At 40.3% G+C, this 25,762-nt stretch overlaps 1 protein-coding gene across 3 annotated transcripts in view; it reads left to right on the forward strand.

The window, feature by feature from the left end:
- LOC131504417 (guanylate-binding protein 1-like) overlaps nt 1-25,762 on the forward strand; it is a 175,535-nt gene that overhangs the window by 11,793 nt on the left and 137,980 nt on the right. Inside the window, exon 11 of one of the 3 annotated variants that reach the window (XM_058716677.1) lies at nt 1,118-2,268. The exons of the other annotated variants lie outside the window; for them this stretch is intronic. Coding sequence (XP_058572660.1) covers nt 1,118-1,234 — 117 coding nt within the window. The 3' untranslated portion in view covers nt 1,235-2,268. Of the gene's footprint in view, nt 1-1,117; nt 2,269-25,762 lie in introns of those variants that run through there. 3 annotated transcript variants of the gene reach the window in all.

The following is a 25,762-nucleotide window of genomic DNA, read 5'->3' on the forward strand; positions in this document are numbered from 1 at the left end:
CAGGAGCTTTCTAACCCCTGATAATTAGCACTTGTTTGTTTTTGTTGCTATTGGTATCTTGGTCATTGCTCTAGACAGTCTTCTTTGGTTGTGATTACCTTATTAAATTAATTCATCTTTTTGTGTCTATGCCCTGTCCTTGCCTTAATCATCACTGGTTCTGAAGGCCTTTACTTGCAGTTTGTTTCATTCAGTCCTTTACTATTATCATTGCTCACAAAGCAGTAGCTCCTATTTATTTCGCACTATACAAAGCACTTTGCATTCATGCTCTCACCTATCCTGTTCATTGCGAAGCACAAGTATTAGGTCCCTATTTCTGCAATGAGAAAAATGAAGTTCCAAAGAGAGAGAACACAATGTCAATATCGACTCAGCAAGTTACCTAAACTGCCTTCCCAGAGAGGAGGATCTGCAATGGTTTGTTTCTGCAAACCTGGTGGAAAAATCTTAGGTGAATCTTAGTGTTGTCTTCCGAGACAACACTTCCCCAGGGTGGCCCGTCGACCAGCAGGTCCCAGTTTCCCAGGCACAAGCTCCAAGACCTCTTGAGATTACAGCTCTGCACTGAAGGGCGGTATAGTCAACCTGACGCTCTTGGTTCCCTCGCTATCCTTGTACTTCTGCCCCGTAACTGTGAAGACCTAGAAAAAATTGCCTCATCAGAGACTCAGACTCCTCGCGTGATTGTAGAGATCACCTACACACCTTCCTACACACCTACACACCCTCCTCTGCAAGCTAGAGCTGACATTCCTCTCTGTATAGATGAGAATTAAAGTTGAGGTGTGACAAAGATCACCTGAGGAGGATGTATAAAATAAGGGGACAAGGAGGAGGGGGCCTCAGGGTATATTTCTTGGGACACCAATATTTCAGGGATCGGGAGATGATGTTCCTGGAACTAGAGAGAGAGGTATGGGAGAGGGATTAGACAATAGGAGACCAAGAATGAGAAATGCACATGAATGGGAAAGAATTCAGGGACTGTCTTCGGTCATATCCTATGATGGATTAAAATAAACAAAGAAAAATCAATGATTTGGGCTTTTTTCCCCTCAAGTGATCTGGACATGAGTGTCTGCTAAACTCAATTGTTTTACTTATCACTCTTTAGGAACAGACCGTAAATCTCAATAGGGAAATCGAAGATGAACGCAGAAGACTTCACAACGAAATCCAGGATCTCCAGAGGAATATTGTCTCACAAGATGATACATGCATCTTACTTTAAAGAGCTAAACATCAGAACTTTCCTCATTCACTTTCACTAAAGAGAAAAAAGAATGAGAAACTATAGAACTTGGGACAATCACCACTTAAATAAACTTCATAATTATTGTATCAAACTTTTGTACAGTTATATAGTTGCAAGGCTTGTAATTAGTAAAATGTACATTTCAATAATTCCATAGTTTAATTGATTATCGCTTCCTTAAAGAGACTGTGAATTGTGTAATAAGGGAATTTTATCAATGTCTCTATTTGGGGTGATACTGGGTTGGTTCCATCAGGGAAAACTTTGTCTTCTAACTCAAATTCATCCCTCCAATTTTCCATTTTTGCATTGGGGGGATTAGAAGTGGCCTAAGGGGTGTTACTCACAATGAGCTAAGTCAAGTAGAATTTGGCCAAAGTCATGGGCTGAGTTGAGTATCACCCCTGCCAAGTGGTCTTATGCTGGATGTCATCAGAGGGAGGCACCAATGGTAAGGACAACTAACCTCGCTTCTTAGGGAAATAATGTATGGTTCTCAAGTGCGTGTAGGCTCTAGGGGCAATGATGTGAATCCTAGGTACAGTTAGTAAACAGTCTGCTTAGATTTTAAGCTGAAAAAAAAAAACCCACATGGTAATAAAATAGGGGTACTCCAGAAGATGGAAAGAACTACCAGTATAGAAACTATGCCATAAGCTGAGGGCTAAATAAGACTTTTCTTTGTTCATCCTCACAAAGGGCATAACTTAAATAGGACAGTTTATATCATGAGGCAATTTATATTAGACTTAATGACTGTGTATCACATGTTTATAATCCTTTAAGGCCTATAAATAAAAGGTATATGGAATGCTAGATAAGGTGTCAAAAAATCTGATGGGGATCATTTAATTTTATGCTTACCTTAGTGCTTAAGTTAAATCATTGTAATTTTTTGCAATAACATATAAAAGCCTACTGATTTTTTTCTAAAACTATGGATTGTGTAAACATATTTGTTCGCATATATTTTTAACTGTAAATAACGATTAAATTTTTCAAAAACGTAACTGTACTCCTTTGTTTCTATTTTCTACAAAATTGGAAAAATTTGGAAGGTCCTAAATGTTTCAGACACAAGGTTATCCACTTGTACCCACTGCTCTCTCTCTCTCTCTCTCTACATGCACCAAACATGGCCTCTGAACAGCAGGACACTCTCTCGTGGCTAGCTTCCAAGACAGAGTGCTCCAAAGAGCAAAATAAGAAATTAAAGATCTCTTAAGACCCAGTGAACTCAACAGCCCTTTCGTTGCATTCTGTTGATCAGGATAGTTCCTAGGGACAGCCCAAGGCAGGAGAAATGAAATCTACCTCACTCTGTGAAGTATGGCAATATATTTGCAGCCATTTTTAATCCATCACTGATTTATGTACAGAGCAAAGGTGGTACATTGATCTCAGCATTCAAAAATTAAGTAAGACTGAAGCTGATGGGCTATTTGGAATACTGACTATGTACAGACACAACTGCATTGTTGAGGGATTTCTTACTACTCAGATTCACAATGGAAAGCTGGTTCACAGACCCAAGGAAGTAAAGGCCACTCCTTAGCTTCTGCCAATCCATAGCAAACTGCTATAATGACAGTCTTGTCTGCTGTCCTAGCAGCAGCAAGGCTTGAACTGAGAAGAAGGAAAAGATGCAGCAGCAGCAGCAGCAGCAAGGAGCGCTTGGGTGGCTCAGTCGGTTAAGTGTCTCACATTGGCTCAGGTCACAATCTCACAGTTCGTGAGTTTGAGCCCTGCGTCAGTCTCTGTGCTGACAGCTCAGAACCTGGAGCCTGCTTCAGATTCTGTGTCTCCCTCTCTCTCTCTACCCCTCCCCTCATTCACACACACTTTCTCTCTGTCTCTCTCTCTCTCTCAAAAATAGATTAACATTAAAAAAAAAAAAAAAAAGGCAGCAGCGGCTGCGGCAGGTTGCCCTTACGTATGTCACATTGGCGCACTGGCTATAGTTGCTTCCCAAGTGCTCAGCATGCCACATGCATGCCTCAGATTGTGCAGGCAGAGAGAGAACCTGCAGATAACCTTCTCATCACCTGAAGAATTTTGCCTAAGATAGAATGCCAGCTCGACGTTCTGAGTCCTGTTTTATTTACGTGGAATTTTAATTGAGATTCTATGTAAAGACATAGGCCTCAACTTATTTACACTCGACTAAAGTAGAGGTCACATGAGAGAAGAACTGCTATTAGGCTGGCATTACAACGACTACTTTGCTTTCGACTTAACCACTTACCTATAGTCCTTGAAATTTACCCCATTTTCACTCACTTGCTACGTGTCGAAAAGTGGTTTCTGTTCCTTTTGTAAAAACTCTAATTTTAGGCTGCTTACAGTTGTGTGGTATGGTAAAGTCTCTATGCCCACATTCATTACATCCAAGCATTTATACATTGACTAAACTATCATTGAACTGGTTAAGTCTTCACAATGAGAAATCCAGACCAAAGGTTTTCATGGTATTAGAGGGGTAAGTATACATATAGTTTTCAAGAGTTTCACAATGCCTCTCATTAGCAGGTATATATACACTGTGTACTTATACATAAACACTGTGTCAAGTCTATATATACACACATATGTATATTCATATGTATATATACATATATATATATACACACACATATACATATACATACATACTGTGTAGCTACATACACATACTGTTTCAAGCATGCAATATATACATACATATATGTATCTATATGCTGAGTAGCAATGGTTCAAGCTGAAATACATTAGGTGATACATTAGATAATCTTCAAAACTATAATGATTTTTGAAACAGAAATAGCTTTCCAGAAATGCTTTACTTTAACAAAAGTGGAAAAAGTATATATACATATATATTTCTATGATTATAAAAATAATTCAATCACTGAAAAATTCATAATATACAGAAAAGTATAAAAACAAAATATACCCTCTAATCCTTTGAAACTAGCAAAAAATGCATGGGATATACTTCGTTATAAAACATATTGCTGAACTAGAAATACTGTTAATTTTGGACTATATATTCTTCTAGGAATATATATTTATATATTATTGATTTATAGGGCTTTTTTTTTTCAGGGACAGAATGATCTTATACACACCATGAATTATTCTTTTTATTATTTATGTATTTATTTATGCATTTATTTATTTTTATAATGTTTATTCACTTCTTGAGAGACAGAGACAGAGTATGAGCAGGGCAGGGGCAGAGGAGAGGGAGACACAGAATCTGAAGCAGGCTCCAGGCTCTGAGCTGTCAGCACAGAGCCCGATGTGGGCCTCCAACTCACGAACCATGAGATCATGACCTGAGTTGAAGTCGGATGCTTAACTGACTGAGCCACCCAGGCACCCCCATGAATTATTCTTTAAAAAAAAAATGTTTAAGAAAGAGAGAGCATGAGCTATGGAGGGGCAGAGAGAGAGACAAACAGAATCCCAAGCAGGTTCCGTACTGTCATGCAGAGTCCAACTCAGGGCTCCATCTTGCGAACTGTGAGATCATGACCTGAGCCAAAATCAAGAGTCAGACACTTAACCAACTGAGCCAACCAGGTGCCCCCACCTGTTGATGAATTATTCTTCATCAACATTTCCAAATTTGTCTACAGACAATATGTTTATCAGAAAGCAGTTTGAAGGGTGCACAAGAAATTCAGCTCTTCTACACACAAAATTCACAAAACATTCAATTGTCCCTGGAATTCTTTTTAGTTCTCTGGAATAAACAGTAGATTGTAATGAATAGGAAAAAGCAGCTCATTTCTCAGCATTAGACCAATTTCAAAGTAGCCCTGCCCTATTGTCACTTTCAGTCTCAACTATATTAATAGAAAATAAAGTTTTAAACTTTGTCTTGAAATTGGAACCACACATTTATGGAGAGACAAGGAACTTTGGAAATTACCAATTGCAAAAAAATTACCAGACAGAAACTTAGGGAGACAACAGGAAAGACAGACAGAATCAATGAGTCCTTGACTAATATCACTCAAATTATTGTGGAATATAACTCCAAACTCTTTTGATGCAATGACCATTTTAAGATCTGAAACTATTTTCTTATGGCTTGGGTAAGAATCCTAATTTATATCAGACTTTATATTATCCAGTAATCCTCCAGTGTCCTGACTTTATTAGATAACTTTGACATAGAAGAGGTAGAAGTTTGGAGCATGTTTCTTTTTGTCTTTCTTTTTTTTTTTTCTTTGTGATTAAGACAAATATTGGTAACTAAAGGTCTCAAGCAGACTTTGTATTAATATAAGGACTTCTAAGAGAAATTTTTTTAACTTTTCAATTAAACTATAACATAGGGACTATAGAATGCTCAGGTGAAAAGTATACAGTCGGTGAAATATCACAAAATGTACATATCCCTATAATTATTACCCAGATCAAGAAAACAAAGACCTTTTTTTTTCTAAGAAAAGTAACATTCATAGGTTATGGGAATTAGGACATGGATATGCCTTTGATAGGTCATTTTTTTAAACCTATCACACTGTCCCAGTATGGATGAGCACTTAAGATATTACACTAGCTAGGGGTGCCTGGGTGGCTCAGTCGGGTAAGCATCCGACTTCAGCTCAGGTCATAATCTCACAATTTGTGGGTTTGAGCATCAGCTTGGAGCCTGGTGCCTGCTTCGGTATTCTGTGTCTTCCCCCCCACCGCTGCCCCCTGCCTCTCCTTCTGCCTCTTCCCTGCTAATGTCTTTCTCTTTCAAAAATAAATATTTAAAAAGATACTAAAGTAGCTATATTATAAATAAACACTTCTATGATTATTCTGCTTTGGAGGGAATGTGTATATGTGCCTGTTGACTATATAATTAGGAGGGAAATAGGCAGGCAATTGGCTACTTACGCTCAACTTTAGGGTTTATGGCTTTAGGGGTGCCTGGGTGGTTCAGTCAATTAAGTTTCCAACTTCCACTCAAGTCATGATCTGTGGTTTGTGGATTCAAGCCCTGTGTTGGGCTCTGTGCTGACAGCTCAGAACCTGGAGCCTGCTTCAGATTCTATGTCTCCCTCTCTCTGCCCCTCCCCTGCTCATGCTCTTTCTGTCTCTCTGTCTCTCAAAAATAAACAAACATTAAAAAAAATTTTTTAAATGACTTCAAATAAAAAAAATGACTTCAAATCATCCTCAAAATTATAATGATTTCTAAAACAGAAACAGATTTTCAGGAGTAGCATTTTTACTACCATACCCATTTGTGTGTTTAATTAGCCTATTCATAGTAGATATATCGGTTTACAAATGATACACTCCTGCAAAATAGCCAAATAATGTGAAGAATACATTTTGTAATAAATACACATTTCTGATTCAACAGGCTGTGCATGACACCCTATGAAGAGGAGGAGCTGTTTGGCTTCAGAGAAGGAGAAAAAGAGGAGGGAAAGAAGGAACGGACGCTGATTCTGCCAAACCTCTCTGAAACATGCTGGGCACACCACCTCAGCAAAAAGTGGCATCACTGTAACAATAACAGCTCTCCTCAGTTGCAAGGGGTTGATACTCTCCTTCATGTTTGCTCATTACTCCCACAGTGGGAAGGATTCCCATATTGGAGAAGGATTTTTTCCTAAGTAGCTGGTCCAATTAGTGATCTAAGTTTAGGTTCTGGCTGGCACACCTCAAGTAATATTGGGAAGCCTCTCTAACTACCAGACTCCAGGATGTCCTTAGACCTTGAACCCTTCAAAGAGCACTCAGGGGATCTAGATCAGGGAATTCAGAGCCTTGTACACTTCCTAGTATGAGCCTTTTTCTTAGATTATGCTGTATCTATTAATTCTGTTTTATCAACACAAATGCTGGTTTTGAGATCCTTGGAGCTATAATGACAAATAGGCAAAATGCAAGTCAATTGCTTTTAACAGTGGATTTTGACTGACATGATACCAAATTCATAAATTTGAAACTTCCTTAACCTTAAATGAACTATCCTTGAAAAGTTTTAAAAATGTATAACAGATACATGCAATTTTACAAGAATCTACCCACATGTAATATTCACCACCTGGAAACCAATGTCAAGTCCAAACAGTTACTGTTTTAATTTCACAGTTTGGATCTTGAGACCAAAGGTGAAGATATTCTTTCCAACTGGCCTCACTTACAAATCACTAAATCTGTTCTTGGGGAAAGAGGCCAAGGCAAGCGAAGGAAAGACCGAGTCTGGGCAGTCCCTGCAGGTAGTACCTGTGGTCACCATCGACGATGTGGCATGAAATGAATAGAAGGAGTTAGGTGTAAAAGAGGAAAAAAGGTACAGTCAGCTGAACCTGTGCCATGGAACAAGGAACCCAAGTGTCTCTCAGAGGGTGACATAAAAGATCTTTTTCTTTTTCATATTTACAAATAGGTGATACCATGTTTGGAAGGAAACTATTTTTGTTCTCTAACCATTCATCCTACAAACAGGAAATCTTCCTAAATTTTCATCTTAGTGGTCTGCCATTCATTTCCCTTAAGGCTGCTGCTGATGAAACCTTGGCTGAGGACAGCAGGAGTTCTCATTACTGCTTTCAATATGGCCTCTGCTGTTACTCACAGTTTGGTGGCCTCCTTACCCCTGAAAGTCTTGCCTGTCCACTATACCTTCTCTGACACCACCCAGTGAGAAGGGGGAAGGGTGCCTCATGATCACACAAAAAGAATGAGAGCCTAGGGGAGCCTGGGTGGCGGGGTTGGTTAGGCATCCCACAGGTCATGATCTCACTGTTTGTAAGTTTGAGCTTGGGATTCTCTCTCTGACTCCCTCCCCCTTCTACTCTCTCTCTCTCTCTTTCAGTATAAATAGAAACTTAAAAAACAAAAAAAAAAAAGAATGAGAGTCTACATTCCTAGTGGATTTTCTGACACCATTTAGGCAGTGGATAACGGTACCTCTTTACTCCTAGGTGAGGCAGAAGTCTAGGCCTTTCCTTGCTGTATGGGAGTCTGGAGGTTGGTCCACAGATTTTACTGTGCTGTTGGGCTGGAACAAAGTGCTTTGTCTAGAATTCTCTTTGTCTTGCCAAGTTGCCTCTTTTGTAGGCCTCTGGCTAAAGAAAATATGCTTTGCTGAGGTTTTTTGTTTGGGAGCCTACTGATATTTATGGGTTGTCAGCTTTTCCAGCACTAAAACTGGTACACAGCTAATTTGCCTTCTCCTCCCCTTCCAGAATCTTCTAAGGTTTGTTATGCCAACAATATCCAGGACAGTTAGTGGTAATTAGTGGGGGGAATAGGGAAAGCATTTCTCCTTTATCTTTCTGGAAACAGAAGTCTTCTCCTCAACACTGAATATTTTTAACTTAGGGTAAAAATAGTGAGGAAGATAAAAAGGAAAAGGGGCAGGAAAAAAGAAATCCTCTCTTGACCCGTATTTCAATCACAACACAATCTTTTGCTCCTTTTCAAAGCAATATTTTGACAAATGGCATCCCCGTTTTTGAAGATTTTGAAATATGACACATACGTAAGAGTGCATAGAACATAAATGTAAAATATACAATATAAATATAATTTTAAAACAAATACCTAAATTACCACTAGGTATAGAAATTGAACATTTCTAAAATTCTAAAGGCACACATTTCAACTTCTGACAACCCTGCTAAGGGCCAGCTAACATCACACATTTCACAATCCCTTTCTAGGATCTGATCATGTACATCTGAGCCCTAAATAACATTATTTACTTTGGCCTGCTTTCAGGCTTCACATAACTAGAATTACATTGTATGTATTGTATCTTGCTTCATTTGTTCAATAAGCTATTTGTAAAAGTCTCCTAGTTCATCGTGTGAATTGTAAGCTGCAAACGTTGAGCTGTACAAAGATAATTTATTCGTTCTACTATCAATAAGTATTTGGATTTTCAGGTTTATTTTTTATGAAATAGTAAAGATTTGTTGAACACAAGTATAAAACTCCCTTGCATAATAAACTCAGAAGTGGAATCCTAGGTCATAGAGGAAGGTTTGTCTTGGTATTGCTGAGTAGAAGGACCAGAAAATGCTTTCTAAGCTGTACCAAAGCCTCCTGAATAAGCTCTCTCTCCGGTGTCCCCTCTCTATTCCCCCTCCCTCTTCTCCTCCCATCAGGGTGATGGAACTCAAGCACAGCTCTGAACGTGTCTAACAATCTTCAAAGACTACCTGCCCTGGAATAAAGTGTATGATCCAGGTGGGAATTGATATATTTTTTAATTTTTTTAATGTTTATTTATTTTTGACAGAGCACGCAAAGCGGGGGAGGAGTAGAGAGAGAGGGAGACACGGAATCGGAAACAAGCTCCAGGCTCTGTCAGCACAGAACCCAACATGGGGCTGGAACTCATGAACCGTGAGATCATGACCTGAGCCAAAGTTGAACATTTAACTGACTGAGCCACCCAGGCACCCCAGCAATTGATCTTTCAACCTCAACCTCAAAGAGCTCGTTGGCTACAATAGACTCCGGCTGATTCCTAGCATTTACTCACTACCTTTACATATTTGCTCATTCCCTTCCTTTGCTTTCCAATCTCTTTTTGATGAAATAAGAGTCGTCCTCCAAGATCCAGCAGAAATGGTACCTTCTTGTGAAGCCATCTACATACAATTTTTCCAAGTACAATTAATTGTTGCTCTGAAAAAGACTCAAATGTTTCATTTGTAACATATTAGCACTGATCACTTCTTATTTAATTTACAGTATCTGCCCCTTCAAGGTATGGTTTTACCAAGAGTAAGAACTCTGCTTTGGTCGTTTTTAAATATCCACTAACAATGAGTTCCATATTGGGTTACACACACTAGTAAAATGTGCCCTGGAGCGTTGCAGAAGGAAAAAAAAAAAAACCTCATTGCCCAATTTGAATAATCATAAATAAAGACAACTGAAAAAAATAAGAATTTAATTTCACCATGATACTACCTAAGAAGAGTACACTTTAATATTTAATATGAGGAAGTACGGTATACAGGCTCGTTGAGGTCAACTTTCTAATAAGAATGTGATTAATAGCATTACATAATACATCAAAGAAAAAGAGATTTTAAAACAATATGAAATTTCATATTGAAATTCTTTTTATATGGTGGGTTACACTGTTATGATACAAGTTTGTCACATTAGGAACTTTAAAAAGCTATGAAAGTGAGTCTCTAATATCTAAATGTTGGTACTTAGTTTCTACCTCATTATTGTCAATTTCACAAAAATATATTGGTGAAATTGGGTAAATCCTTAGTATCTTCTCAATTCACTCAGAACATTCTGGACATAAAAAAGCAGCAGACGAACCAGAGACCACATGGGTCTATTAAAACAGCTCCTACCTATATCCATCCAGAAGACAACATAATGTCGTGAAAGACTAATTTCAGTTCCTGTTCTGTTGCTCAGTATAAGGGAATACAATTTTAAGATGCATTCAAATAGTTCACCTGTATGCCTCAACTTTATATGCCAGAATTATTGCTCAAACTGAAATTCAAATATGACAGGAAGGAAGCACCCTAACAGAACTAAAAACTGGAAACGAAGATAAAATGTTTGTAGCATTTGTCAGCTTAAAAAAAAAAAAAAGTTGCTTATGATTCCTTTGCTCGTTTTAAATATTTAGAGTTTTTATTCGTTATTTTCTTTAAAGCAGAACCTGAAATTATATAAGCTTCACGATACCAAAACTCATATGAACACGTAGAGTAAAATTCAAGAAAAATATGCAACAAAATCATAGTGATTACCTCTGGACTGTTAATACTAGGTGTTTTATATACGCATGTGCATATATGTATTTTATTATGAAAACAATACTCACGTTAACTACAAGCGTACTTTTTAAGGTAAGCGTGAGAAGAGAGAAAAAATAAGAAATAAGTAAATATTACAACCCCCACCCCCACCCCAAGCCCATTCAAGGAAACCAGCCCCAAGGCATCCCGGGAAACCAGCGGTTTCCGGAGGAGCCAGACGCTGGCGGAGCGCGCGAGGGGCGAGCGAGAGCTGCTGAGAACTTGTCCCCTGACCGCAGCGCCAGCGCCACGTAAGTTCGCTCCTAAACCCGGCTTTCCGCGCGCGCTTCGGCTACCAGACTAACAACACAGGCCCAGGCGCAGGCTCCGCGCCGCCCGCGGGAAGGCAGCGGGAGGCCGGCGCGGGGCGCTTTGCTCCCGCCACTCGGCGAGTGCGCGTCCACGCGGGCGCCTGGGGGGGGCGACGGCGCGCGCGCGCCGCCGTCGCGGGAGGCGCCGCTCCCCCTCGGGCGTCCGGGGGAGCCCGGCGCGGGAAAAGGACCCGTGCGGGCCGCCGTGTCTGCGGAAGGGGGGGCCGTAGCCTTCCTCCGGCTGGCTGGCGAATAGACCCCCGACCCCTCCTCGCAGGGATGCCGGGTGAGGTCGCTCCCTCCGGGCAGCCCCTCCCTCCTCAGGCCGCCACGACGGTCCTCAGCTCCCCAACAACTTCAATCCCAAAAGATGGTTTCTGGTTTATTTTGTATTAACTATATTGAATTCCATAGAGGCTACAAAGCTGTGTTATATGGAACAATTCAGTCTCGTTTACACTGATCAACTGTTAAAAAGATAAAGTTTATTCATGTTTATGTATCATGTACTTTTTAAATACATGGTCCATGCACAAACTACATCAGAATTAAGTGGTTGCAAATACGGATGGAACACTTTAAAAAAAATTTTTTTAAACATTTATTCATTTTTAAGAGACCGAGATCACGAGTGGGGGAGGGCAGAGAGAGAGGGATACCCAAAACCCAAAGCAGACTCCAGGCTCCGAGCTGTCAGCACAGAGCCAGACAGGGGGTTCGAACCAAGAACCGTGAGATCACGACCTGAGCCGAAGTCAGAAAGCCTAACCAACTCAGCCACGCAGATGCCTCATGGATGGAACATTTTTAATCATCACTCTAGATTAGTCTTATGAAAAGTTTCTTTTGGAACTGTTGATTGGCTACAGATCTAATAGAATTATCTCATTCTACTTGCATAATTTGGCGTTAAACGCTTCTTTGCTTGGATATCTCAGCCCTCCAATAATATTTAATGTTATTGATCACTGCCTCCTTCCGGACACCCGCTCCAACAAGGCTTCTGAGGCATGTTCTCCTGGAACTCATAAGACCATTTCTGACCACTCCTTCTCAGTTTCCCTCATGTCTTATTCTGTCTGTAGTAACACCCAAAATATTAGTGTTCTCAGGGCTCCATCACCATTCCTTTGCTTTTCTCATTCCAACTTTATGCATCCTCTGGGCAAAGTGTTATAAGGATATTCCTACTGTTTCCATGCATACACTAGAGTCTTACAGATATAGAATGCATGTGTATCTAACTTCCCTGGGAGAACTTTCTCCTAAGCCACACATTAGTTCATGATAGCAATGTTTATTTAGTATCCTGTATGAACTGAGAATTGGCTTCACATCACAGAACAATACATATAGCCTCTGCCCCCTTGAACTAACTATCAGGAGATACCGATAAGTATGATAAACTGTGAATAAATGCTTTTCTATCAGGAGATACTTGTATTCAGGGTTATGTAATTCCATTTGAATGTTCTATGAATATACAAGAAATTAAACATGTCTAGAAAAAATTCAACATCGACTGAATTTTATTTTTGTTACTTTTTGCTAACAAAGTTATTCAAGCTAAAAACCTAGGAATCATTTAGATACCTTCTAATCATCTTAATCCTTTAAATCATTCTATATTCTGTTACTTTTCAATTTTAACTCTCTTCATCTTTACTAACTTGCTCCTTCTAGAAACTTTTTTTTTTGCTCAGTTTTCCTTCAGTGATATTAGATTATCCTTCTTTTTTGAGTATAGTTGTCACACAATGTTAGTTTTGGGTGTACAACTTACTGATTTGGCAAGTTTATACGTTCTGCTATGTTCATCACAAGTGCAGCTACCATCTGTCCTGCTACATTGCTGTTACAGTATCATTGATGGCTTCTTTTGAAGCTGTTCCAAAAAATAGATACGCAAAGAAAACTTCCAAACTCATTCTATGAAGCCAGGATTACCTTGATTCCAAAACCAGACAAAGACCCCACTAAAAAGGAGAACTACAGACCAATTTCTCTGATGAACATGGATGCAAAAATCCTCAACAAGATACTAACTAGCCCACTGGATTCGAAAATACATTAAAAAAATTATTCACCACGACCAAGTGGGATTTATGCCTGGGATGCAAGGCTGGTTCAATATTTGCAAAACAATCAGTGTGATACATCACATCAATAAAAGAAAGAATATGAACCACATGATCCTCTCAATAGATGCAGAGAAAATATTTGACAAAATACAGCATCCTTTCTTGATAAAAAACCCTCTAGAATGTAGGGATAGAAGGATCATGCCTCAGGATCATAAAAGCCATATATGAAACACCCACTGCTAATATCATCCTCAATGGGGAAAAACTGAGAACTTCCCCCCTAAGGTCAGGAACACGACAGGGATGTCCATTCTCACCACTATTATTCAACATAAGTGGAAGTCCTAGCCTCAGCAATCAGACAACACAAAGAAATAAAAGGCAGCCAAATTGGCAAGAAGGAAGTCAAACTTTCACTCTTCACAGATGACATAATACTCTATATGGAAAACCCAGAAGATTACACCATAAAACTGCTAGAACAAATCCATGAATTCAGCAAAGAGCAAAGTCTCAGGATATAAAATCAATGCACAGAAATCGGTTGCATTCATATACATCAATAATGAAGCAACAGAAAGAGAAATCAAGGAATCGATCCCATTTACAATTGCACACACACAAAAAAAAACATAAAATACCTAGGAATAAACCTAACCAAAGAGGTGAAAAATCTATACACTGAAAACTATAGAAAGCCTATGAAAGAAACTGAAGAAGACACACAAAAAATGGAAAAACATGCCATGCTCATGGATTAGAAGAACAAATATCGTTAAAATGTTGATACTACCCAAAGCAATCTACATATTCAATGCAATCCTTATCAAAATAACACCAGAATTCTTCACAGAGCTAGAACAAACAATCCTAAAATTTGTATGGAACCACAATAGACCCGGATAGACAAAGCAATCCTGAAAAAGAAAACCAAAGCTGGATGCATCACAACTCTGGACTTCAAGCTGTATTACAAAGTTGTAATCATCAAGACAGTATGGTACTGGCACAAAAACAGACTCATAGATCAATGTAACAGAATAGAGAACCCAGAAAAAACATATGGCCAACTAATCTTTGACAAAGCAGGAAAGAACATCCAGTGGAATACAGTCTCTCCAGCAAATGGTGCTGGGAAAACTGGACAGCAACATGCAGAAAAATGAACGTGGACCACTTTCTGACACCACAACACAAAAATAAACTCAAAATGGATGAAAGACCTAAACATAAGACAGGAAGCCATCAAAATCCTAGAAGAGAAAGCAGGCAAAAACCTCTTTGACCTCAGCCACAGCAACTTCTTACTCAACACGTCTCTCAAGTCAAGGGAGACAAAAGCAAATATGAACTATTGGGACCTCATCAAGATAAAAAGCTTCTACACAGGGAAGGAAACAATCGGCAAAACTAAAAGGCAACTGACAGAATGGGAGAAGATATTTGCAAATGACATATCAGATAAAGGGTTAGTATCCAAAATCTATAAAGAATTTATCAAACTCAACACCTAAATAACAAATAATCCAGTGAAGAAATGAGCGGAAGACATGAATAGACACTCTTCCAAAGAAGACATCCAGAGGGCTAACAGACACATGAAAAAATGCTCAACATCACTCATCATCAGGGGAATAAAATCAAAACTACAATGAGATACCACCTCACACCAGTCAGAATGGCTAAAATTAACAACTTGGGCAATAACAGATGTTAGCGAGGATATAGAGAAAGAGGATCTCTTTTGCACTGCTGGTGAGAATGTAAAGTGGTGCAGCCATTCTGGAAAACAGTATGGAGGGTGATTCCTCAAAAAATTAAACATAGAACTACCCTATGATGCAGCAATTACACCACTAGGTATGTACCCAAGGGATACAGGTGTGCTGTTTCTAAGGGGCACATACACCCCAATGTTTATAGCAGTGCTATTGACAATAGCCAAAGTACGGAAAGATCCCAAATGTCCATTGATGGATGAATGGATAAAAAAAGATGTGGTATGTATATATATATATATATATATATATATATATATATATATATATACACACATATATACATATGTGTGTGTGTGTGTACACACACATACACACATAATGGAGTATTGGCAATCAAAAAGAATGAAATCTTGCCATTTGCAACTACATGATGGAACTGAGGGTATTATGGAACTTAGCCAGAGAAAGACAAATACCATATGACTTCACTTATATAAGGAATTTAAGATACAAAACAGATGAACATAAGGGAAGGGAAGCAAAAATAATATAAAAACAAGGAGGGGGACAAAACATAAGAGGCTCTTAAATACAGAGAACAAACTGAGGGTTACTGGAGGGGTTGTGGGGGGGTGGGCTAAATGGGTAAGGGGCATTAGGGAGGACAATTGTTGGGATGAGCACTGGTTGTTATATACAGGGATGAATCACTGGAATCTATTCCTGAAATAGTATATTATAATCAGGAATTATAGTACTATAAGCTAACTAACTTGGATGTAAATTTAAAAGTAAATAAGTAAATTTAAAAAATAAAATTAATTTTTCAGGTGTGGAGTTTGGTGAGTTCTTTATAGATTTTGGATACTAGCCCTTTGTCCAATATGTCATTTGCAAATATCTTTTCCCATACCACCGGTTGCCTTTTAGTTTTGTTGTTTCCTTTGCAGTGCAGATCTTATGTGGATCTTGAGAAACTTAACAGAAGACCATGGAGGAGGGGAAGGGGAAAAAAAAAGTTACAGAGAGGGAGGGAGGCAAACCATAAGAGACTCTTAAGGACTGAGAACAAGCTAAGGGTAGATGGGGGGTAATGGTGAGGGGAAAGTAGGTGATGGGCAGGGAGGAGGGCACTTGTTGGGATAAGCAATGTGTGTTGTATGGAAACCAATTTGACAGTAAATTATATTTTTAAGATAATAATAAAAAAATAAAATTAATAAAATAAAAAAATAAAAAACAACACCCAATTTTTACCTGGGCACATGACACATAGGTTGCAATGACAATGAGAAATTAGAATTTCTAATTTAAGTAGAATAAGAAATTACAACTAGAGAGATTAAACTCCCCAGGCTTCTTTGCAGATAATCTTGCCATGAGATGTAATTCTAGTAAATAATTGTAAGGAGATGTTATTATACATAATCATTTAAGAAATGTATTAAAGGGAGGAAACATTGCCTCTTTTTCCCTATATTCTTCTGCTGAGTTGAAGATACATGTGAAGATAAGAAAATTTTGACCATGATGTGGCATGTTAAACAGCTAAGGCAGCATATGAAAGGAACCAGGGATGTTCAATTCTTATAAGAGAGGGGGAGAAAAAAAACACATACACACACATTAGGCCACCACGGCCAGCTGAATGGGTGCGGACTGCACATGCATTGAACTCTAAGGGGAGCCAGGGACCAGGAACAGGATGAGTGTCAACAAAGCCTAATCACAGGAGCAAGCTCTTAGGGCTATAAAGTATCAACCTAATTCCAAGACATGACCTACAGAAAAGCCCATATTCTCCATGAAGGCAAAGCAGAAGGAATCAGAGCTCAATCCCAGTATAAGGCAGGGGGAGCTGACAAGGGGTTTTATCCAGTAAAACAAGCTAATCAGAAAGGTCCAAAAGGGGGACAACTGTAACCCATTTGCAGCAGCCCTTTCAGAACAACTTTTGGGGAGTGGCCTCCCTCCCTGAATCCATGCTGGTGGTTGGGGCCATGCTGGAATGTCACAGGCATGAAGGACCCCTGGGAGCAAGGCAGTGGGAACAAGGCCTCCCACTGATCACAAACCCTGGCTACCCAGTGGGGAATATTGCCCCTGAAGGCAGAATTGGAGTCAGTGGCCTTGCCAGGGAGGTGCCAGGGCCTGCTGGCCAGGTGACCCTCTAATAAGTGACACCTGGGGGCCCTGGCTGCTGGAGAAGCCTGTGACCTCTCTAGTGCACAAATCCAAATGGGGATTGGCTGTTGCCAGTTTAAAGCCACCCCTCAGAATGATTTTCACCAAGTGAACTTCCTCCACCCTGGAGTCTCTGAGGGGGCTAGAGACTGGCCCAAGCCCCACAGACAAGGAGGACTTAGGCTGCCCCAAGCCAGCTGATGAAGTGTCTACTACCTATGTGTGGTCTGAGCGGGGCAGGTAGCCAGGCACCGGGAGCAGGGTTAGTGCGGGCAGAGGCTGACTCACAGCGCACACTCTTGGAAGTACAAGTCATCTGCCTAATTCCAAGCCCTAAATTACACAAATGTGCACATTCCCCCTGAAAGCAGAGCTGGAGGAATCTGGATTGCCTTACCTGGTTCTGGATGGACTGGCTAGTGCGCTGACCTTCCATTAAGATATACCTGGGAGACTTGAATCTTGGAGAAGCCAGAACTCCATTATGCAGCAGGTTCAAATGGAACCTGTCGCCCAGTAGCACCTGAAACCTCAGGATTTTTAGGAGATGGGCTGCTTCCACCGTGGAGGGTATACCAGTAGTCACGGAGAGTGGAGCTCTACAGGTCGGGAGAGCCTAGGCGCCCCAGGCCAGCTAATTGGGTGCTTTATGCGCGTGCGCAGTCTGCAAGGAGCCAAGAACCAGCAGCCGGCAATTGGCCAACTAAGCACGTGCATATCACAAACTCTACCTACCCAATGGGGTATAGTTTCTTTGAAGCCAGAGCTGGGGCAATCTCCATTGCCTTCCCAGGTTTGGGCAGCACTGCCTGGCTGAGATTCCTCCCGTGACAGACTCCTGCAAACCTTGATTGCTGGAGAATCCTTGGATCGTTATCAGGCAGCCAGTCTAAATGAGAACTCACTGTAGCCAGTTTAAAGCTACTGCCTCAGAAAGGTTTCAGGATATGGACTCTCTCTGCCCTGGAAGCTACGGAGGTGGCTGGGGCCTGGCGGAAGTTCTACAGGTACGGAGGACCCTGGCTACCTAAGGGTGGCTGATGGGAGGCTTACTGCGCATGCACAGGCATTGCAGGGTAGCATAGCCCTGAGCCTTAGAATAGTGCAAGTGTAGGCAGGTGTCCGGTCTCAAGAACAGGCTTTTGGAGGTGCAAGGCATCTGTCTAATCCTACGCACTAGGTACCCAATAGGGAATATTTCTGAAGGCAAACTGGAGATTTTTCACAGCTGCCTTGCCAGGGAGGGGCCGGGCAGGCAGGATAGGGTATCCTCTGTTAGGAAAAACCTGGGAGTCCTGGTTCCAGGAGAAGCCTGGGTCTCCATCAGGTGGGAAGGCCACATGGGGACTGGCTGTTGCCAGTTGAAAGCTCCTCCCTCAGAAAAATTTTCTTGTGGTCAACTTTCTCTACTCTGAGACTATGCAAGTGTTTGGGGATCAGCTTGAGCCACACAAGCATGAAAGGGACACGCTGTCCGAAGCCAGCCTATGGACTGCATAGTTCACATGCATGTGCCCTTGCAGAACAGGGTAGTCAGGGGTCTGGATAAGAGTGTCAGGATAGGCCAGGTCACAGAAATGGGCTCTTTGGGATACTAGGCATCTGCCTCATTCCAAATATTAAACTACACAAACGTGCATGTTCTCTCTGAAGGCAGACCTGGAGGAATCTGGGCTGCCTTGCCAGGCAGACTTGTCATGATATCCTCTCATAAGAGACACGTGGGACTCTTAACTGGTGGAAAAGCCCAGAACTCCATCAGGCAGAAAATCCAAATAGAGACTGACTGTCACCAGTTTAAGGCTCCCGCCTCAGATTTTTAGTGACCCAGTTTCTTCCACATTTGAGGTTATGCAGGTGATTAGGGACAGGCCTGAGTCTCTCAGCTGCCCAAGGCTGGTTGACAGAGTGTGTACTGTTCGGACATGGGCCAGAAGGTCAGAGTAGCCAGGGACATGGATCAAGCAAGTGTAGAAAAAGGTTTGGGTCACAGGAACAGGTCTTAGGGGTTCCGGGCATCGGCCTAATTCCAACCTCTCACTTAAACAAATGAGCATATTCCCCCACCTGAAGGCAATACTGGAGGATACTATGCTGCTGACTTGCCAGGGAAGACGTGGCTGGCTTTCCAGTCTATTCCAATAAATTATACCTTGGAGCTCTGGTGGGGAAAGTCTGGTCTGCAATCAACAGCAAGTCTAAATGGAAAATGACTGTAGCCCACTTGCAGCTGCCACCTCAAGAGTAGCACCTTTTGAGATGTGGGCTCCTTACATCCTGGGAAGCAATACAAATGTTTGGGCCCAGGCCCTAGATTCCCAGTTCTAGTAAGTCCCAGCTGCCCAGTTTACTAAAGGGGTGTGTACTGTACATACACTTGCAGCTCATTTCAGTATTGTCAGTGATGTGGAATATAGCAAGGGTTGGGAGAGGTTGATCACTAGGAGCACAATCTTGGGTAAGTAAGGCATCTGCCTAATCATAAGCCCTAAACTACCTACTGGTTAATATTCCCCCTGAAGGCAAAATGTGAGGTTACTGGCATGGAGGTGCTTGGCTGGTTCATCCTGGTTTCCTCCAACAAGAACTACCTGGGATTATGGGAGAAGCCTGGGACACAATCAGACAGCAAGTCCATTGGCACCTGGGTGGCTCAGTCGGTTGAGCATTTGACTTCGGCTCGGGTCATGATCTAGTGGTTCTTGAGTTCAAGCCCCACATCAGGTTTGCTGCTGTCAGCCTGTCAGCACAGAGCTCACTACAGATCCTCTGTTCCCCTCTTTCTGCCCCTCCTCTGCTTGAGCTCTCCCCAAATAAATATTTTTAAAAAAGACAGCAAGTCCAAATAAAGACTGACTGTTGCCAGTTTAAAACTGTTGCCTCAAAATAATTTTTAGCAGGCTCTCCATCCTGGAGTCTATACAGATAGTTAATCATGCGCCTGAGCTCCACAGGCCTAGGGACCCTGGGTTCCCAAGGCCATAGGATGGAATATGTACTGTGTTTGGGAGAACAAGGCATCTGCCATTCATAAGCTCTAACATACCCAGTGGATAATGTTACCTATGAAGGTGAAAGAGGAGTTTACTTGACTGTCTTGCCAGGGAGTTGAGTGGACTGGCTATAGTAACCTTCAAAAGGAGACACCTGTATGCCTTGATGGGCATATTCTCATGGGAGTAGGTAATGGCAACCTGGGTAACTTCCATTTCTGAAAGTTGATTTGTATCGTGTAACCTAATCGTGGGTTGAAAATCCAACAAATTCTCAGGGATGATACAAATGCTTTCTTTGACTTAACCTGGAACTTGGTAACTAGTGTTCTATACAGGATCAACAGTTCTTATTATTTGTTATATGCATGAGCTTATGCTACCTCAGTGGAATTGAGACTTAATTAGGATCAAACTTACAGTCCCTCCCCAACAGGAATAACATATTAAGGGGATGGTACTTAGGCCTGACCCAGACCCAGCTCCTCCCCACTCTCGGTGGGATGGTACCGACGGTATCATGGGAAGGTATAAACCCTGGACACTCCCACTTTTCATGTGCAGTCATATGCAAATATTGGACAAACTCATCAAAGAGCACCCTAAAGTGGTAGAGAAATAGACATAGTACTTGTTGAAATTGTTAAATATGAAATCTTGACTCTTCATAACTAGGGGTTTTCAAAAGTGGACCCTTTCTCTTTTATAGAACTGCTTAATGAAGAACTGCTTAATGAAAGATTTAAAAAACTGAGCAGTAGGGGTGCCTGGGTGGCTCAGTTGGTTAAGCCTCTGACTTCAGCTCAGGTCATGATCTCACAGTTTGTAGTTTGTGAGTTCAAGCCCCGCATCAGGCTTTCTGCTGTCAGCACAGAGCCTGCTGCAGATCCTCTGTCTCCCTCTCTCTCTGCTCGTCCCCAGCTTGCATGTGTGCATGCTCCTTCTCTCAAAAATAAACAAGCATTTTAAAAAGTCTAAAAAAATAATAAAAACTGAGGAGTTGCATTTAGAGATACGTTGACTAAAAGAAGAAATTGAAACAACTAAAAAAATAAGTGGTTATTGATTTCAAAGGTCATTGATATGTCTGGCAGTGTTATAATTGTTTTACTATTTGGTGTTGGGATAAAAATTTTCAGTTCACTAACAAAACAGGTGTATATTTCCTGGCACGGATATTATAAAATGAAGTGTCTTTTATTTTAATAACATAATACTGTTGCTCATTTTTGAAGTCTGTACGTCCTGCGACTTTCATTCAACAAGAGTTCAAAAATAAAGAAATCGTAACAAAAAATATTAGTATATTATAATTATTAATATTATCAGCACTTTGCTTAAATTTCTTTTTTTATATTTAATACACATTTGTAAAGTCTATTCGACTTTATTGCAGACCTTATTGCAGAGTTTTCTTCTTTGTAAAATAATAATCTTCTAAATACAAGTTGTTAGAACCATGGATTTATAGACACCATATTCTAATTAAATGACTTTCCTGTTTTTGTCCAATGGTCATAGGTGAAAACAGCACAGGGGAACAGCAAAGTGAACACTCAAAAATGTTCACTGTCAGGCTAAGCTGATAGAGAATGTGACTCTTGATCTTGGGGTTGTAAGTTCAAGTCCCATGCTGGGTGGAGAAATTACTTAAAAATAAAATCTTTAGGGGTGCCAGAGTGGCTCAGTTAGTTATGCATCCCAGTCTTGATCTCAGCCCAGGTCTTGATCTCAGGGTCATGAGTGCAAGCCCTACATTGGGCTCTGTGCTGGGTGTGAAACCTACTTAAAAAATAAAATAAAATCTTTAATAAAAAATGTTGGAATCCTTCTCTATTGGAAGTTTATCCTCCTATGATGTTGGTTCATCAGTATGGATTTGGTCAGGAAAAAAGGGCTACCACCATGCATTAGAGAATTAGGGAATTATGTCAATATAGGACTAAATGATGCAGGAGATCTGGGGTGTGAAGGTCTGTATAGGGGAGACATGGTGGGATAAAGAGTTACTAAGCACTTCTGCCCGAAGCTTTTGTGCAGCTATAAAAAGTGGAGTTTGTAAGAAAGTCCAAAAACCTGTGCCCATCTGACTATCAACATAACACTGGAGAGATCTTCTGAACAGTTGCATCTGACCAGCACTGTGAATGAAGAAGCCAAAATTGCTCTAGAATAATGGTGTTGGCTCCCCATCTGCCTTCCAAATAACCCTTGAAACTTGTATCTAGAATGTATAAAGAGCTCTTACAACTCAATAATAAAAAGAGAAATTACCCAAAGAACACATGGGCAAAAAATCTGCATAAACATTTCTCCAAAGAAGAAGATATACATGTGGCCAACAAACACATGAAAAAATGCTCAACATCATTAGCCATTAGGAAGATTAAATCCAAACCACAATGCGATACCACCTCACACTCACTAGGACGGTAATAACCAAAAAGACAGTAACATGTGTTGGTGAGGATGCAGAGCAATTGTGACCTTCATACATTCCTAGTGAGAACGCAAAGGGGGACGGTCACTTTGGAAAACAGACTGGCATCTTCTCAAAAGATGAGACATACAATTCTCATATGACCCAGCAATTCCAATTCTAGCTGTATACTAAGAGTAATTAAGTCAGGCACACAAAACCTCATATTGTATAATTCCATTTATGTGAAGTTAAGGTTGAGATACATTTAATTTGGTTTCAGTTTGGGATGATGAAAAAGTTCTGTAGATGGATAGTGATGATGGTTGCATGACAATGTGAATGTACTCAATGCCACTGAACTATATATTTAAAAATGGTTAAAATGGTAAGCTTAATGTTACATGTATTTTACCACAATGGAAAATTAAAGAATCTGTTTACAGCTTTATTGGGCCAGCAACACCTAAATGGTCTGTTTTATGGTAGAATCCATTGAGTCCATGGTCACATGAATTTAAACTCATTCTGTATTGTATCAGTACCCAAGTTCATCTGCAAGAATTGAAGAGAAGCACACCTTGAGAGGAAGCCGTTGATGTTATGTTGTCCTCCTGGTATCCAGTGTAGAAAAGGAGCTAGCCAAAGAGCTATGGCTTTAACAGCAAATTAATAAGATGACTTTTAAGAATGAGCTACTTTTATTTTCTTATCATTTTGATGTGCTAGAACATGTGTGGAGGAAAAAATAGCAAATTAATAAGATGACTTTTAAGAATGAGCTACTTTTATTTTCTTATCATTTTGATGTGCTAGAACATGTGTGGAGGAAAAAATAAAGAGTCAATATAAGTTGAAGATAATATTGATAATATTGAAGAATTGAACATGCTGAAAATATTGAAGAGTTGGGGGTGCTGAAAATAAAACTATCTGATTCCTAATCAAAGTACACCTCTGGCAGGTCATTAGTGCAGTTTCTGTTTTTTTCATACTCTAGGAAATGTAACAACCAAGACAAAGGAGGTTGGGTTTAGTGATGTCTCTAATTTCCTCCCACTGAAGGAATTGTGTGAAATGATAAAATGTAGTCTAAGTGCTGCACTCTACTTCTATATTTGTGACGTGATTGTTAGAAACAGTATTTTGAAAGAGTAGTGGAGATGAGTAAGAAAGCAGGCACTCCTGCTGGTGTATGTCTTGAGCTAGGAGGCTTAATGGAACCCATGGAACTGAATGTGAAATTTCCATTACATTATGAGCTCTTTATGGTGAAGAGGACAGACACTTAGGTCTTCAGGTTTTGTATTAGATTTGTTTTATCATCATTATTGTGGTAGGAATACTCAATATGAAATATACCCTCTTAACAAATCTTTTTTTTTTTAATTAATTGTCAAGTTGGCTAACATACAGTGTATACAGTGTGGTCTTGGGTTTTGGGGGTAGATTCCCATGACTCATTGCTTACATATAACACCCAGTGCTCATCCCAACAAGTGCCTTCCTTAATGCCCATCACCCACTTTCCCCTCTCCCCTGCACCCCCCATGAGCCCTCAGTTTGTTCTCTGTATTTAAAAGCCTCTTATGGTTTGCCTCCCTCCCTCTCTGTTTGTAACTATTTTTTTCCCCTTCCCCTCCCCCATGGTCTTCTGTTAAGTTTCTCAAGTTCCACATATGAGTGAAAACATATGGTATCTTTCTCTGACTGACTTATTTCACTTAGAATAATACCCTCCAGTTCCATCCACGTTGCTGCAAATGGCAGGATTTCTTTCTTTCTCATTGTCAAGTAGTATTCCATTGTATATATAAGCCACATCTTCTTTATCCATTCGTCAGTTAATGGACATTTAGGCTCTTTCCATACTTTGGCTATTGTTGAAAGCACTGCTATAAACATTGGGGTACATGTGCACCTATGAATCAGCATAGGTGTCCTTCCTGTGTCCTTCAGATCCTGTGTCCTTCAGATAAATTCCTAGTAGTGCTATTGCTGGTCATAGGGTAGTTCTATTTTTAATTTTTTGAGGAACCTCCACACTGTTTTCCAGAGAGGCTGCACCAGTTTGCATTCCCACCAACAGTGCAAGAAGATTTCTGTTTCTCCACATCCTCACCAGCATCTGTTGTTTCCTGAGTTATTAATTTTAGCCACTGTGACTGGTGTGAGGTGGTATCTCAGTGTGATTTTGATTTGTATTTCCCTGATGATGAGTGATGTTGAGCATCTTTTCATGTGTCTGTTGGCCATATGGATGTCTTCTTTGGAAAAGTGTCTATTCATGTCTTCTGCCCATTTCTTCACTGGATTATTTGTTTTTCCAGTGTTGAGTTTGGTGAGTTCTTTAGAGATTTTGGATACTAATCCTTTATCCAATGTCATTTGCAAATATCTTTTCCCATTCCGTCAGTTGCCTTTTAGTTTTGTTGATTGTTTCCTTTGCAGTGCAGAAGCTTTTTATCATGATGAGGTCCCAATAGTTCATTTTTGCTTTTAATTCCCTTTGGAGATGTGTCAAGTAAGAAATTGCCGTGGCTGAGGTCAGAGAGGTTTTTTCCTGCTTTCTCCTCTAGGGTTTTGATGGTGTCCTATCTCACATTCAGGTCCTTCGTCCATTTTGAGTTTATTTTTGTGAATGGTGTAAGAAAGTGGTCTAGTTTCATTTTTCTGCATGTTGCTGTCCAGTTCTCCCAGCACCATTTGCTAAAGAGACTGTCTTTTTTCCATTGGATACTCTTTCCTGCTTTGTCAAAGATTAGTTGGCCATATATTTGTGGTCCAATTCTGGAAGATATACATGTGGCCAACAAGCACATGTCCTGTATTCTATTCCATTGGTCTATGTGTCTGTTTTTGTGCCAATACCATACTGTCATGATGATTACAGCTTTGTAGTTGAGGCTAAAGTCTGGAATTGTGATGCCTCCTTTTTTCATTTTCTTTTTCAACATTACTTTGGCTATTCGGATCTTTTATGGTTCCATACAAACTTCAGGAC

Source organism: Neofelis nebulosa, chromosome 2 (assembly GCF_028018385.1).
Source record: "Neofelis nebulosa isolate mNeoNeb1 chromosome 2, mNeoNeb1.pri, whole genome shotgun sequence".
In the NCBI taxonomy this organism is placed as follows: Eukaryota; Metazoa; Chordata; class Mammalia; order Carnivora; family Felidae; genus Neofelis; species Neofelis nebulosa.